Genomic DNA, 16,662 nt, shown 5'->3' with positions numbered 1-16,662 from the left:
AACATTTGATTGATGATATCTAAGAAATTCAATTTTTTCTTTGATCTAAAATGAATATAAAATTTTGGTATGAGGATTGTTTGCTCAACTACTGAAACTTAATAAGAAGATCGGAAGGGACAAAACTTATGGGGATATGTTTGCCAATAGAGTGAGGAAAATAAGGAATGGGTAAGCATTTAGTACTTGATTCAAAGAGAAAAGGTTAAATGGAAGTATCAAGAAACATTGGGTTTGGAAATGAAGAAAAAATTAGAACAAATGAACTTTAATTTTTTGGTATTTTCGATACTAAAAGGGTGTTTTGATACGAATGAACAAATGAACATTTTGCTGAGAGAAATGCTTGGAAGGAGTGAGAAAACCTTCTCTCTCTCTCTATATATATATATATAGTCTCTAAAATTAAAATTTAAAACATACATGCATCAGAATGAGTCAGCAACTAATACTACACTCTCAATATGCTAATTATTAACCTTACACAGGCTGTTACTTTATAGAAAAAGAAGAGAGGACAACATGCTCTGAAAAAAGTTCTGAAACGAAATTATGTTTCTTCTTTCAAACTTGAGTAATAGGAGCTGCAGTTGGCTGTGGAGATTGGGTATCGGATTTATTCCCACAAATCCAACGAAAAGCCTTTTTCACGGTCCAGAACAGTCCTTTGAAAGCTAGATATAAACAATAAAGGGGGACAAAGATGAATATTACAACCCCAATGGCAACACCTTTGAGAAATTTTGCAACAAAATATTTGGAAGATTCTGTGCAACGTCCCAGGACTGCTGAACGTAGAGGTGAATATGAGAGAAAAAAAATGGGGACAGGAAGAAATCCAACCACACTCCAAACAGCATTTGTCCAATTATGTGTCATGATCAGGATGATTGTTGCTCCAAACGCCACCGCCATCATTGAGACCGAGAGGATCATACATATAATTCCCTGTGTCAGCTTCTTAAAAAGATATGTTTCGAAGTCTTGTAGTGGAAATGAGGATGTAAGGATGGAGAGAAATTTACCCACAGATGTCAAAGCCAAACTGAGGGAGAACACATCAGCTAATATGAAAACCACAAACAAGGGTTTAGAGTTAAGGATTGGAATACCAGTGTTTTGATTAGGACCTCCTGGTACCGTGTAGGCTGCTGCAAAGGCAACAGTGGCTATGAAAATAGAAAGAATGGTGCAATTCTCAGTGGTGCGCATTAGCCATCCCTTGGCATCTCGATGGAGTCTCTCATTCCTAGCAGCAAATAATTCTTCAGCAGTCTGGTTATCTTTGTTGAGAGGCTTGGTCAAATGCATCTTACAGGCTGACTTCACTTTCTGCACCCACACATACAATCACAAGTAGCACCGTTATTCTAATGTAACACATACAAGCATTTTTGTTCTTTCTAATCCCTCCATTTATCATTAGACTAAATTAAAAATATTAGGGAAAAAAGAAACCTTCAAAGTAATTATTCATGAACTTTTAGGTTGTCTTTGATTCTTAGACGATTCTTAAATAATTTGAGGGAAGTGGAGAAAAATAAAGGGAAAAAGTAGAAGAAAATAAAAAGTGAAAGAAAAAAAAAGATTTAAAATCAACAATCATTTTTATATATTACTTTAAACTCCTTTTACTTATTTTAACTCTTATCTAAGGATTAAATAATTTCAAAATATTCAAGTATTTTTTTATTAATTTTAATTATATTTTATATTTTATATATTAAAACAAAATTGAGAAAATTATTTTTTAATACTTTTTTCTTTCTTTAGTATTTTTCTAATAACTTAAACTTTAAGGTCAATTAGTGGATTTTAACATGGTAAGAGTAGCTTGGTCTTGAGTTTGAATCTCATTGGTGTATTGTTTATTCTCTCTGTGCATTAATTTAACCTTGTGTAAGCCTAAAAAAACCTATAGTGATAACTTGAAGGATCATTTTACAACATTGAAAAGCTAATTTTCATATCATACACAAAAGTGATGGCCAAATAAAAATTGATAGGTGGTAAAAATGATCTTATTTATATTTATATTTGTTAAAAAGGTTCTATTTATCTCTATTTGTGAAACCGATCTTGGTTTTGATAATAATAAAACAAAATTCAAAACTAATAATTTATCCTAAGTATGTTTAGGCAAAAAGATTTTCAAAAAAGCAATAAAAGATAAATTAAATCAAATAAAAATTAAGAAGGAAAGTACCTCATAGAAAAGAAGAGTCAAGACCTATTCCCTAAGATCTTTTTTGTAAAATTGTTGGTGCACTAGGTTCATAGCACATTACATTTTTATTGAACACATAAAATCATCCAAATGTCTAAATAGATTTTATTTTCTTGAATCTAATCCTTCCTAATTAAGCTTTTTTTTAAAGGTTTATGAAGTTGAATAAAAGTTTCCAGGAATTCCAGGCCTCAAGCTAGCTAGGGTCTTTTATACACTTTACAATATAATTGGTTGAAGTAGAGAGGAATCGATTAAGCCAGTTATGCTCGACTTAGTAACCCTAATAACTAGTAGCCAATTGATTAGTCAAACCTAGACTGTGTCTAACTACTAGTTTGAGTTTCTAAATCCTATTTAAACCATTCTTAAATATTATTTAAGCCTTTTTAAAGTGTTTTCAAAGTGACTTGCTTTCAAACTTGTATTTCATCTTAGTACTATAGGAAAACCCATATTTCTTTGTTCCTTATACCCAGATCAGTTTACGTACATGCAAATCTTTCCTAGGCTTTATCTAAATCCTATATTTAGAGAAAACAAGCAATTTTAAACAATAATAAGATTTAGATATCAAAAAAGAAAACTTTAACTTAATTTGAATATTTTCAAATCAAATCCATGCAGTGAAGTATTTGAATGAAGTTGTTGGAAGTCTCATAGACCCACGGTCTTCCGCTCGATGGCTCTTCCTTAAACCTTGGCACTCAACCAATGGGAAGAAAAGAAGGGTAGAGGCTATGACTCTTTCTCTGAAGATGGAAGACAAGTCTCTAGAAGCCCTCCCTAAATGGGCATTTATAAGGTTCTCCATAAGCTTAAGTGACTTGAGCCCATTAGGGGCTTGGGTCACTCAATCTAGACTAAAAAAGTTCTTAATTGATTAATTAACCCAATACGGCTATCCAATTAATTAATTAACCCAATTTAGAGACCTTGTTCACTAACTCATGTGCAATCTTATGTAATTATCAAAATATTTGTATGCATAAAAGTGAACCAAGAGCCAACCCAACTCTCAGACAATGTCATCAAGGTATGTGAGCTTGAGCGGGAACCATTGGAACCCATAAGAGAATTAATTCCATAATAATTCACTTTTGAAGTTAATTCAACATCCCACAATAGAGAATCAACTACACTTCAGTATCCTATGCAAATAACAATGAGACAAAGCTTGGATTTGTGATCTACTGTCCATTGCATGTAGAGTACTCCCCATGAACTGGTGTCTATAATCTAATAACTTAATGTTATATCACCTATCAAGATTACCCTTCCAATCCTTGAATTACATATCTCACTTACTATATGATTAATTGACATACTCTACCTTAAAAAAGCATATGTCAGGTTTCCATTAATGGAAATGCTATGACCAAATTCTTCTAGATCACATGCCCTTTGAATCAACTAAGGGACACACTGTCTCAAACCCATAAGATATTATGGCTCCTCTATAAGATATTATGGCTCCTCTATTAAGAATACCTATTACCACCACTAGCCTCCATCAACAGTGACTCCATCCATAAGGATATGTGACCACCTTAGGGTCTTACCCATGGGTCAAAGACTCAATACCTTCTCAAGGTTGAGAGTCTATGCAGTATAGTAGCTTGGTGAATCATGATAATTAATTAATAGTCTTACATCATGATTCACCATTAGTCTTATCTAGTGTGCATTGCGTACACTAGTACACTCACTGTGGGAAAACCATCCTGATAACCAAGACAAGTCATTCCTCCAATTAAGAGATAGTGCACTAAAGTCTCATGTGGACTTCCCAAATCCATGACCCGATTGTGGACTACTTATCACTCTACAAGGAACCCATGACATGGATCTTTTGTGCAACTCCTAATACACCCAAGTCATATACAATGCAAGTGATGTGAGCATGTATGTTCAAATAACCAATTAATGCATATGGGAAACCAAAAAACATAGATAAATAAATTTATAAATGAATCTCAATTCATTACTTTATGTCATGCTTTATAGGACTCAATCCTAACAAGAACACCATTCAATTCTAGTTTTTGTATATTCCATTGTACCAAAATTGTAAACTAGAAGTTTTATTCTTATCAAATTTTTTCTTATACATCTTGTGAGTTAGGCTTAATTGTATAAGGTATCAATTTAGTGAAAAATTCAAGTGTGAGGTATCATTCCCTTACCATTTTTAGAAAATCATGCTTTAAATTAGAAAATGCTCTAAGATTGAGAAAATTTTTATTTGAAATATATTTTCAAATGAAAAACAAAAAGAAGAGGAAAAATGATGTTATTGTTATTATTTATTTTTTGTGACATCATTTATGATTGATAAATAAATTCTCTTATTATACTTAATTGAGACTTTTTGTTGATGACAAAAAGGAGGAAAATTAGTAATAAGTTAGTATAGTACTAGGATGATAATATTTGTTTTAGCAATCTTGAATATTGATGCTTCATACTTCAATTATTATATACATGCATGCATCCTGTTTGTTATCTTACCAATTGCTAATTGCTCTTTGTGTTGTTAATATTTTGGTTATATTATTTTTTAGCACCAATATAATCCTTAAGATTCTTAAAATTGAACATTTTCTAAAAATCAAGGAGCATATATTAAGGGGGAAGTATTTGAGCAACTTTGATTTTGTCATCTCAAAAAGGAGGAGATTGTGAAAGTAAAGTTTGGTTAATTTTTGTTTTGATGATAATAAAACAAAGTTTGACACTAATGATTTATTCTAAGTATATTTAGACAAAAAGATACCTAAAGAAGCAATAAAAGAAATATCAAGTCAAAGGAAAATCAAGAAGAAGGAGAAAACTTCAAAGAGAAGAGGAATAAAGACCTATTATCTAGGATCTTTTTGTAAAGTTGTTAGTGCACTAGGTTCATATTACATTACTTTTTTTAATTGAAACACATAAATTCATCTAAGTATCTAAATCGATTTTATTCTCTTATAAACTAAATGATTTCATGTTCTTAATTAAAACTATGAATCTAATTCTTTCTAAACTTGTTTTAAAAGATTTATGAAGTTGAATATAAGTTGTTAGAGGTTCCAAGCCTCAAACTAGGTCTTTTATGCACTTTACAGTGCAATCGTTGAGGTAAGGAAGAACATGTTCAATTGAGGTGCACTTGCACTTTGTTTCTTTTAGTAGCATGTGTTCAACCATTGAGGTTAAGCCTCAACTAGTTGAGCCGATTAGCCAACAATAATCACAATGGCTAGTAGTTTGTCAATCGGTTCATCAACTTGTTAAACCTAAACTATGCTTAAGAAGCATGACTAGTTTAGGTTTCTAGCTCTTATTTAAAGGCTCCAAGATTCTTGTATTAATGGGAAAGAGTTCTAAATGATTATTAAATATTATTTAAGCTTGAAGGAGTATTTTTAAAGTGTACTTAAAGAGTTCATCTTAGTGCACCGTTCAACCTTATTTTTCTTATATTCCATTATGCAAAAATTGTAAACTAGAAGTTTTATTCTTATTTAATATTATTTTATGTACCTAGTGAGTTGGGCTCAATTGTAGGGTATCACTTGAGCGAAAAATTTAAGTGTGATGTATCACATAAGTTTTGCCAAGTGTGAGGTATCTCTTGGAGATCTTCAAGAGTAAGGCATTTCTCAAGGAAAAATATAAGTGCCCACTTAAGCCAATTAATCAAAGTGTAAACCTTGAAGGCTTGATTTGGAAGCTTTGGGATAGTGGAATCTCAAGCAAGGGATTGAATCTTAAAGAGAGTGGATATATGCTAGGTTGCTTGAACCACTATAAAATCTTAAGTTTGCATTTCTCTTTTCCTTTACTTTCTTTACTTTATATGCAATTGCATTTCATTATACTTGTTATATTATTACATACAATTGCCACTTGCTTTTTATATTTAAATTTGTTAAAAGCAACCATCACCCTATTCACCCTCCCCTAAGCAATTATCTTAGGTTGGTATAGTCAAAACCCTAACACTATTTAATTAAGACTTATTTACTGCATCTAGGTTTTATTTCTTAGTACCTTGGTTTTATTTGGAATCTAATGATCTAAATTTTATTAAATACATTAATGACACAAATTTGAAATTTAGTACCTAATAAGTACCTTATCATTTTCCTAACTTGGATACATATTTTCCATTACTTAATAACTTATTATAATTAGTAATGAAGATTAATAATTAAATGACTTGCCACAAGTGTATGCATGAGCACAATGTTTATGGTTATCATTAATGGGTAAGTAGAAGTGCACCTTAAACAACAGCAACTCTTCTTGTAGTTGGGATGCCGGGATTTGCATCTTTTCACTAGCTTGACTTTTTCTTTTTAGGCCAACCATATGTAGTAAGGAGTTCCCTTTGTTATCTGTAGCTGATAATAGACTTCTTGCAAGCAATTCAGATTTTGATACTATATCAAAAATTTCAATATGACGGTAAAGGATTGCCACATGTAGTATGTTCATTCCCTCCTTATTAATATGCTCAAGTGCTTGAGGATGACAAACCAGTATTTCTTCAACAATGTCTTGAATGTTTGATATTGTTGCCAAAAATAATGGAGTTTCATCACTCTTCTTGTACTTGTAGTTGGTTGAACTTTCTTGGTAGTTTTGCCCTTCATTTTCTTGGAAATTTTGGCCTTTCTTTTCTTGGGATATTTTTTCTTCCTTTTCTATATCCAACTCCTTAATCTCACTTGAGCCAACTTCTTGAGAATTAACACTAGCATGCCATGATGTATCATTCTTTACCAAAAGCTTGACGAGTCCTTGAAGTGAATAGCATCTGCTTTTAGTAATATGAGACATGTTAGATTACTTTTACATAATTTATTGAAATACAAAAATGTATCACAAGTAAATAATCTAGTATTATATGATGTTGAGGAATGGAATATTATTATATTGAAAAGGGTAATTGAAGTCTAATAGTACATATTAATCCAACCACAATAGCTTTCAATAATATATTTGTAATTTAATCGGTTATAAAGGGTGAGCAATATTTTACAATTTCTTTTACAAGTAGTGCGTAGATGGATCTATAAAGAAGATTTTGTTTTCCTTTTCTCTTTTTTTAATATTTTATAAAGGCCTTTTAAAGTAATAAAAAATTGGGTAATTGCCAAAAATGAGAAATAGTCACATGGAAAAATAGTTTCATTTCTTTTCTACATTGCATTTGTATTGAAATATCATTTCTTTTATATTTAATTTATTCAACATTGCCTTGGTATGATATCTATTTGTTTATACCTTAGAGTTGTTCTTTAAAAGTGTGATCTTTGTATGAAAATATTTATTTTTTAAATTTTCCTTCTTTCACTTTGAGTAAAATAAAAATGGGTTCTAGAATATGTGCATGTGAAGGATTCCCCTTTTGGTCACTCCTAATCATATAATTATTTATCTACCAAAAATTTCACATAGCGTGGCTAAAAGTTATATACCTAAATTATTTAATAATCTCCTATACAACTTATGTAACCTATCATAACTTAATTTATAGAACCAAATGTTTTTGAACAAAAAAATTATATATATATAACTTATAAAATTTTCAATTACCATTTTCAATAATCACTTAATAAATTTGAGTTTAAATATAGATTTATGAGGGATTTTTTGTCATCCATTAGAAATTGGCATCATATGGTTTAGAAAACATCATTACTTTGTACTTGATTATTATGATTTACATATTTAACTCTCATTCCTTTCTATAACTAAGTTATGTTTCTTCATTTCTTTATTCAATGGTCAAGATTTACCCATGCACATTAATGACTCAAATTCAAAATTCAATAAAATAATAAATCGGTATCCTAAATTTTTTTCTATGAAATCTAAAAGAACAATTGAAGCCTTTTTTAGCCTAACAATAGGCTTGGGTTGAGTATTGAGTCTTTTGAGCATTTCAGATGTTGGTCAATCAAGAATTGTTGTATGTTCAAGAAAGAATTCATGTAGTTTGAGAAGCAATTTGCAAAACCTATTAATAACATTTGTCTAGTTACAAATTGAAGTGAAAAGCTACCCATGTGTGTTTTTTTAATTTGTTTTCCTTTAAGGAATTATGTATGATAAAATTTATCAAGTATTTAGTTTGAATATATTTAAGGATATAAAAGAAATAATGATATATGTATAATTTTTTACTATAAATTGTTTTATAATTTATTTATAAATTTTAGTTTTTTGATATTTAATTATTATACAAAAAAAAAAATAAACATATTCATTAAGAATATTATTATGATAGTTTTTATATTTTGGATGATAAGGCAATGAAATTTACAAATAAAAATTGTTAGCCCGAGGGTTCTCCTAATCCTGTTTTAATGATAACAAACCATGGTTAAGTAGCTAATTGGTTTAAATTATAAAGAATTTCAAGTGTTAGTTTGGAAATTCATCAAATGACTCAATGGATTCAAGATCAAGACATTTGGAAGACCTTTAATCATAAGAAACATATGTAAGATGAATGCATGGGTGCATTTAGGATTTTTTATGAATTCCCCAATTTTTTATGGCCAATGCCAAGGGAATTTTGATTTTTGGTAAAAAAAAATTGACCATTTTCTAAGTATATATTTATATGATGTTCTATATGATGCATATGATTGCATGCTGTGAGAGCATCACTCAAGTACCCCCCTATGGTCTCTTCCTTTCCCAAGTATTCAAGGATGTTGGCATTAACCTTAGTAGAGAGACGAACTTTGAGGATCCCAGTACATATGATACATATGATGATCAATCCATGGGGTGAATGAAATTTGAGAAGACTCCAGATGCTTTTTGGATCAGAAAAGCAAAGAGAGCATTGCCACGGGGACAACAGTAAACACACCTTAGAGTTGAGAAGGAGGCAAGGATTAGGTAAATGAAGAGTGGAGTAGAACCTCAGGGTAGACTAGACCCTCAGAGTGGCTACTAGCAGAGAGGGCTCGAGCTTGATATTCCCTTACTTCAGGCAGAGATTCCTTCATAGATCAGGGGTGTTTAGTTTGAGTCCACTTTCTCTAAGCCGATGATGACTCAGCCGGCTTTTATAAACGGACCATCTATTCAACCATTATACACCGAGCCCTCCTTCTCTAAACCAGCATTCACTGAGCCCACCTATACTAAGATACCACAGCCTCAAGTACCTTCTATTCCTAACCATGCTCCTTGAATGGATTTATTTGCTCAAATTAGCTTTCTTGGTACTTGTATGGTGGAGCTTGTAGTGGTCAGTGACACATGATTTTATTCTATGGAGGATAGGATGGATAAGAATCAGACTGCGTTCACTTCACAGTTTGAGTATCTCCAATAGAGGATTAATTGCATTAAGGATTGCATGGTGCGTTAGCATGAGGACATTATGGCCTACTTGCGTTCCGTGTTTCTACCTCCACCTCCTCAATCTTGATTCATTTAACAACTCCCTTGTTCCTTTTTATGTTGCTAAAGGGAAAGATATTTTAGGATCTAGAAGGCTAGATATAAGAGACTCATACATGCATATCATCTTTGTTAGATCATACATTGCTTATCTTTAGTTATGTTAATTTGATTGGACATATGATGTACTGACTAATACATTTGACTTATGATATATGATATGCCTATATATTTGATGACTTGTATTGTTTGTTGTTGCAATACTCTCTAACATGTCTTGATCTTTTTGTTTTCAATTCTTAAATTTTGATTGTTAATTCATGATTGGTTTAAGGGGAAGATTTTTTTCCTCCTAGGTAACCAAGGTTTTTCATCATAAAAAAGGGGGAGATTGTTACCCTAAGGGTTCTCCTAATCATGTTTTAATGATAGTAAATCATGGTTAAGTGGCTAATTGATTTGAGTTATAAAGAATTTCAGGTATTAGTTTGGAAATTCATCAAAGGACTCAATGGAGGCAAGATCAAGACATTTGGAAGACCTTTAATCATAAGAAACATATGTAAGATGAATGCACAGGTGCACTTAGGATTTTCATATACATTTTTAAAAACTGAGTTTATGCATTAAAGTTACATTTTCATCAAAAACCCAAGTTTTATCAAATGAACCTTACGCAAATCATTTAAAAATTGGCATATTAATTTACTTAAAGACCTTGCCAAGTGTTAGAAGAGAAAAAGAAAAAAAAAAAAGATAGGTTTTAGGCCAAAAAAGATGAACCGGTTGAGGCAGTGGCCAATGGGCTCAATCAACTAGGGTACCGATCGACCAGTTACACTTTCCCAATCAATTTCCAATCAAGAGATGCAAAAAATATACTCTCTCTTCCAATAGCCTTTCTTTCTCGGTCGAGGGATATCTCTTCCCGATCGAGGTCCAGTCAAGGCCTAATGGCCACCTATCATGCATTTAATGCCCAACAGCTAGTGAACCAATCGACCCCCAACTTGACCAGTCAAGACTACTTTTTGGCATTTTGGCTCCTGACGGTAGAAACCTATAAACTGAGAGTTCCACTTCATTTATGAGTAAGAGAACACCTGAATTTATTTGTTTACCTACTTGTTCTTATCGCAAAAGCTCTCATTCTTTCTTTGGTGCATTAAACCTTCATTTGCATATTCCTTTGTGCACTCATGTGATTCTTCTTAGCTTTTAAGTTGTATTTGAGCCCTTGTTGAGTTAGGTTGAGAGATTTAAGCTTATTATTTGAGTGTTAAAAGCTTCAAGTGAGTAGAGATTTGAAGGGATTGTATAAGAACCCATTGAAGCCAGAATCCAAGTGTAAAGGTGATTAGAAGCTTGGTTGAAGCTTCAAGTATAGTGGAACCCTTACTCGGTTAGGAGCTTGAGGAGAGTGAACATAGGCAAGGAAGTGTTGAACCACTATAAAATCCAAGTTTGCTTTATCTAACCTTATCTATTTATATTTGTGCTTCTTGTGTTTAAATTTATTGTGTTTGAAAAAGAATTTTAATATTTCAGGTTTTATTTTAATATTTCTTTTTTTTTTTTTTTTTGCATGGGATGTCAAAATATCATAAATATCAACAATTGGTCTTTCTCTTGGTGGACCAATATTCTATCGATATATTTGACAATATTGTCCAATTTTTGGCAAGCAAAGATTTCAACCTTTTTTTTTTTTTTTTTTTTTTTGTATCAAGGCTAGTATGATATATCGAAATTTTGATTATATTTCTAGAAATTTTAATCTTTGTAAATAACTACTATGTTTTAATTTTAAAAATAAAAAATAAGAAGTATATCCAATTGATACCTTAGTGCTCATTTAGATATGCTTATTGGTTTTTATTTTGAAGGGTAGAAAATAATAATAACTTCTATAAAATATATAAAATACAATAACTTTTATATAAAAAGTACAAACTTAACTTATGTTCTTAAAAATATCAACTTAATTTATATTTTTAAAAATTACTTTTAAATTTTCTAAAATTTGAAGTAATATTTTTTTAAATATCTCATATTTTTTAAAAATTTTAAAAATCATTTTGTTTTTTAATTAAGTTTCAAAGAGTTCTTATATTTTATAGAGATATGATGATTACTTTCTATTTTAGAAAAGAGAAACAAAAAGTTTATCCAAATTACACCTTATTGTCTATTGGAGACACTTATTATTTTTTATTTTTAAATGTAGAAAATAGTAATAGTTTCTATATATATATATATATATATATATATAAATAAAATATAGGATTTCTTAGAGGTTTATATTGAAAATGTTATGGATTTAAAAATTGATTGAAAATTGAGATAATAAAAAAATTTACTATCTTAAATTATAAAATTTATTAAAGTAATTTTTAAAGACATAAGATATGTTTACCTTTTGTTTTAAAGTTTTCACTTTTTATTTAGATGTCTCATATTATATATATAGGAAATGGAAATAGTGGGTGGTTTGAAGGCCACTAAATAATAAATGTGATATCCTACATTGGATAAGGGAAAATGTTTTTAATGTTATATATATATATATATATATATAGACTTCTTTTAACCTTGTAGACACATTTTAAAGTCGCGAAGGCCCCTTTAGGTCCATAGTGGTTAATATCTACACGATTGAAAGCGATTCATTATAGATGTATCAAAGTTGATCCTCGACTCCTATATGGGGGTTTCTTTTGGCTTCATGAGAAGTGTTTCTCTATTTGACCCTACAATCTCGTGAGACACAATGAGTATATTGTATTTATATGACAGAGGAGGGGTTGGGGTATTTATGTCTCACATGGGATAGGGGAATATATATATATATATATATATATATATATATATATATATATATATATGAGTCATCTTAATCTCATAGACATTTTAAAGTTGTAAGAGTCCCTTTAAGCCCAAAGTAAATAACATCTACACAATTGAAATGAGACCGTTACAATAGATATAATTTTTAAAACTGAGATTAGAAACAAGAAAGGAGGTTTTCTTGGTCAGACCATGGGTGGGGCATTTTTACAAAAGATTGATCATATTCTTCCTCCTCTTGGCTAGATGCATTAAATTGAAACAAAATCTTATTTACTTAGGAAGTATGTCCAAATGAAGCACTAAAATTTAAATTTCTAATTATATTTAAAATTTCTTATGCAAGAGCTTTTAAGAACACTAACCTTCAAAATAAATAAGTATGGTGCTTAGCAAAACTTTTCATATCTCACCTTTCATCACTTGTCTTGCTGTTGTCCTTGGAGGGCCACTCTGGAAAAGAACTTCAATTGTGAGATGTTTGGGCCACTATTTGTTAGGGAAAAAAAAAACATATGTAACAGAAAAGGAAAGAAGCACTATTTAACAATTATAAGAAGTTGAGGTAAATAAATAATGGTGAATGGATATGAAAAAGAACCAAATTTTATTAAACAAATCCATTAGACCAAATCCTTATTTTACTAGACAGGAAAATTTGAGGGAAAAAAAAATTACATCCATTAGAGCCCCATTTCGTAAAATGGAAGAAATTATAAACATTAAATTTTGCTTGCTCAAGTTCCATTCTACACCATGCATGGGTTCTATTCTATTTATTGAGTGAATAAATATTAAATCCATCAAAATATGTTCAATTGAGTTGGATTAACTTGAAAGCTTGAATGTAAACCATACATTGTTTTATAAGATAGCTAATTAATTTGTTTCCAAACTATATTTTTCAGAAAAAAAAAAAAGGAGAAAATATATAAAACTATATTTAGCATTCCAAAATTATGTTAATGCCCATACCCAATTTCTAAAAAATGTTATTATCTAAATAAATAAAAAAACAAAAGTAATCGAGTAAATGAAGAATAGATATTGATGAGGAAGGAGTTAAATGTACTATACTGGAGTTAATGAGTTTCTCCATGAGTCCTTGTGGCGGTCTTGTTGAGATCATGAGTTCTTCCATGAATCCTCGTCTTGTTTTTATTTTCTTCTTTTCAAATGCAATTGGATTGCATGCAAGATATTGAAGAGCAGTCATTGAATCTTGATCTCTTTCTTCAATTAAATATGAGTAGCTCTCCGCAATAAAATGGGCCAAATCTATTTCATGTTAATTTTGTAGAGATAACACAAAAAACAAAAATGTTAGATTAGTGACCTAATGTTGTCTTTGCATCCCAAAAAATATTTGACAAAAAGAAAATATACATAAATTATCCTATTTGATTAATTAAATAAAATCAAAATTATTTAAAATTGATAAATTTTTATAAACTATTTAAATAAACAAAGAAAAACAAAGAAAAATAAATTTGAAGATGATATTTAAGTAAAGCTTATTGATTTTAAACTTATTATTAACTTTTTAATTTTTAATTTTTAATTTTTCTTTATTTGCTTTCCTTGATACTTTCTCCATTTCTAAGATCCACATGGCATGCACCTAGACTAAAGGGCATATGCAAATTATCTAAAACGTGTAACTTAATATTTTTTTTACTAGTAACATTTATGTTTTGAACTTTGGAAAGAAGACATGACATGATATGTCCCCTTAAAGTATAAACTCCCTTTGTACAAACCCATCACATGCCTTTCAAGCTTAACCAATTAAATATGAAGTTTTTAAATTATTTTAAGTGGGTTATGAATTTTCTTAACCAACATAGTTTTGGGTACCATTTTTAGGCCTAAAAAAGAGGTTTTGAATAATAAAAACTCTTTTGTTGTATATTTGATTACATTTAAGAAGTTGTTTGGAGAAAAATATTAAGACTTAAAAGTAGCAAAAGTAACTGTTGGCCAAAAAGGGCTTTGGGAAGCTAATATTTCTTTAAAAGTTTATTTAAAAAATTATATCAATATTTATAACTTCGTTTAAATTTGGTAACCAAGCATGTGTCCGGGTACATTTTTAGTATTTTTTAAGAGTAAAATATAGTAATAAATTCTATATAAAACTAGAACCTTATGTCTTTAAAAAATTTGCAATTTGAGGTAGATAAATTAAATATTTTGATACCCTAATTTGTAAAACTATTTTTTTTTTCTTTTTTTCTTTTTTTTATACGTTCATTGCTTTTCAATGTAAGTATCTAAAAAATTCTGGTATTTTATATGAAGTTATTATTATTTTGTAATTTTAAAAATAGAAATGAAATGAAAATAATAAATATATTTTCAAGAAATTAAATATATTTCTTAAGAAGTTCCTTTAAGGAGGAGTTAAGCTACTTCAAACAAGGCTTTAATTAGAATATGTACTAATCTTTTAAATTTTCAGCACTTTGGTTTATTAGAAAATGCTATCTAAAGCTTTGTTTGGATTGTAAAATATAGTAGAAAAAATAAAAATAGAAATGAAAAGTTAATTTACCTTGAAAATAATGAAAAAAAATAGAATAAAAAATCATTTGAAAAAAGGAAAAGAAATAATGAGTTTTCATGCACTCGTGTAAAAATAATTCAAATTTTATGTATTCAAGGGTTAAAAATAGTACTTAAGATGATCAAAAGTAATACCTATATTATTAAAATGTAAAAATATTAATTATTTTTATATAGCTATTTGAAATTTATATTTTATAAACTTGAGTTTTTATTTATGGTTTTTTTTCATTTTAAGTCTATGAAAATACACTTTTTCAAAAAAATAAAATAGAATGAAAAATATTTAAAGTTTATATATACAAGAGAGAAAGAAGAAAAAGAAATTGCGAGAATGATATAAGAAAGATCTATTATGTTGAATTTTTTTTTATATATATAAATATTTATTCAAAATTTTCTTTTTTGGACTTTTTCTTATTGTTATTTTTCCATTTCACAAACATATTTTCCATCATCCTCCTATTTTCACATCTTGCAAGAACATGAAACATCCTCACCTAACGTACCTAGATTGGTTGGGGGTTAGCCTTCCTTAACCTACACTTGGGATAGCCTGTAATTTCCATATTTAATAATAGAAATGAATATTATAGGAAAAAACTTGCAGATGAATTGAGAGAAGAACTCACCGAAACACTCGGTGAAGATGGAAATATGAAGAACTGTTGTTCTATCATTCCTCTGCAAATACTGTTTACCATCTTCTGGATTTCGTTCCGTTAGTTTCATTTCCCCAGCCAGAAACTTAAACATTTCAGTTTGGCCGTAGCGGGCTGCACAAAAAATAGGCGTCTCTCCTAAGTCGTTACGCGCAATTAGCAACTCTGGATCTCTCTTCAACATCTCCTCCGCCACATCTTTCATAGTATCACTGGCCGCTACTTCGTGGAGTATATTGCTGCCGGCGTTGTTTTTTGTAGCGGCAAGTTCATGGTTGCTTTTTTATTTTATTTGATGAAAAATTATGATTTTTAGAAAAAGACTTGGAATCGCCACTTATTCTTGTTTTATTTTTTAAGGAAAAAACAAAATTAAAAATTTAAAAAAAAAAAAAAAAAAAAAAAAAAAAAAAACTAAATGTGACTCTTGAAGGAAAAACAAATTTACGAAAAATCGAGTTTAGGTTTGAGGGTCAGGTTATTAGAAAGATACGGTAAAAACCGTAACACCCTTTTAAGTCCCTAAAAATGAATATCTACTAAATAAGATGAAGCAAATGTGGCAATTAATAAGGAAAGTAATTGATACCAATGAAATGATCAAATAGTAAAACGAATCATGCATAAGAATAAGCAAAGTGGGAGTAAAATCGTACCTTAATAGCAAGTAATAGTGCGTTATCATAGAAACAAGGTTAGTTCAAGTACAAAATTATCACATGCATATCAAAAAACAATCCAAAGATCAAACAATGTCCTTTAAGCATAACAGTCGACAATCAGAAGAGAAAAACTCATATATAGGACCCTCACTAAAGCCCAATTGATTTTGCATGAATCAATCTCACAAATTCCATTGTTTTGGAATTATGAAAATGATCTTCATACTTATTAAAAATCAAGAAAAACAAAAAATTATTTTAAAATCAAAGAAAATTTGTACAA

The 16,662-nt window shown here is 29.8% G+C and overlaps 1 protein-coding gene across 2 annotated transcripts; it reads right to left on the bottom strand.

Annotated features, from left to right (window-relative positions):
- Positions 1-437: 437 nt before the first annotated feature.
- Positions 438-16,015, bottom strand: LOC117911615 (ankyrin repeat-containing protein NPR4-like). 2 transcript variants are annotated; one of them, XM_034826016.1, is made up of 5 exons: positions 15,688-16,015; positions 13,568-13,768; positions 12,904-12,943; positions 6,500-7,034; positions 438-1,332 (listed from the first exon to the last, which is right to left on the bottom strand). In XM_034826016.1, the coding sequence occupies exons 1-5, from the start codon at positions 15,920-15,922 to the stop codon at positions 565-567; spliced, it is 1,779 nt and encodes a 592-aa protein (XP_034681907.1). In that variant the 5' UTR covers positions 15,923-16,015; the 3' UTR covers positions 438-564. The 2 variants fall into 2 exon arrangements, with proteins under 2 accessions (XP_034681907.1, XP_034681908.1); XM_034826017.1 differs by lacking the exon at positions 13,568-13,768.
- Between the last annotated feature and the right edge of the window lie 647 nt (positions 16,016-16,662).

This window comes from Vitis riparia, chromosome 3, assembly GCF_004353265.1.
Source record: "Vitis riparia cultivar Riparia Gloire de Montpellier isolate 1030 chromosome 3, EGFV_Vit.rip_1.0, whole genome shotgun sequence".
In the NCBI taxonomy this organism is placed as follows: domain Eukaryota; kingdom Viridiplantae; phylum Streptophyta; class Magnoliopsida; order Vitales; family Vitaceae; genus Vitis; species Vitis riparia.
This window is presented reverse-complemented; position numbering and strand designations above follow the sequence as displayed.

What these genes read in the sequence shown, in the direction of transcription:
- LOC117911615 (XM_034826016.1), bottom strand. Translation starts at nt 15,922, where the DNA reads ATGAAAGATGTGGCGGAGGAGATGTTGAAGAGAGATCCAGAGTTGCTA. An exon ending in GGAGAAACTCATTAACTCCA is followed by an intron (nt 12,944 to 13,567) that starts GTATAGTACATT and finishes GTTCTTTTCCAG; the next exon opens with AGTGGCCCTCCAAGGACAAC. An exon ending in AGCAAGACAAGTGATGAAAG is followed by an intron (nt 7,035 to 12,903) that starts GTGAGATATGAA and finishes TACTAAAAGCAG; the next exon opens with ATGCTATTCACTTCAAGGAC.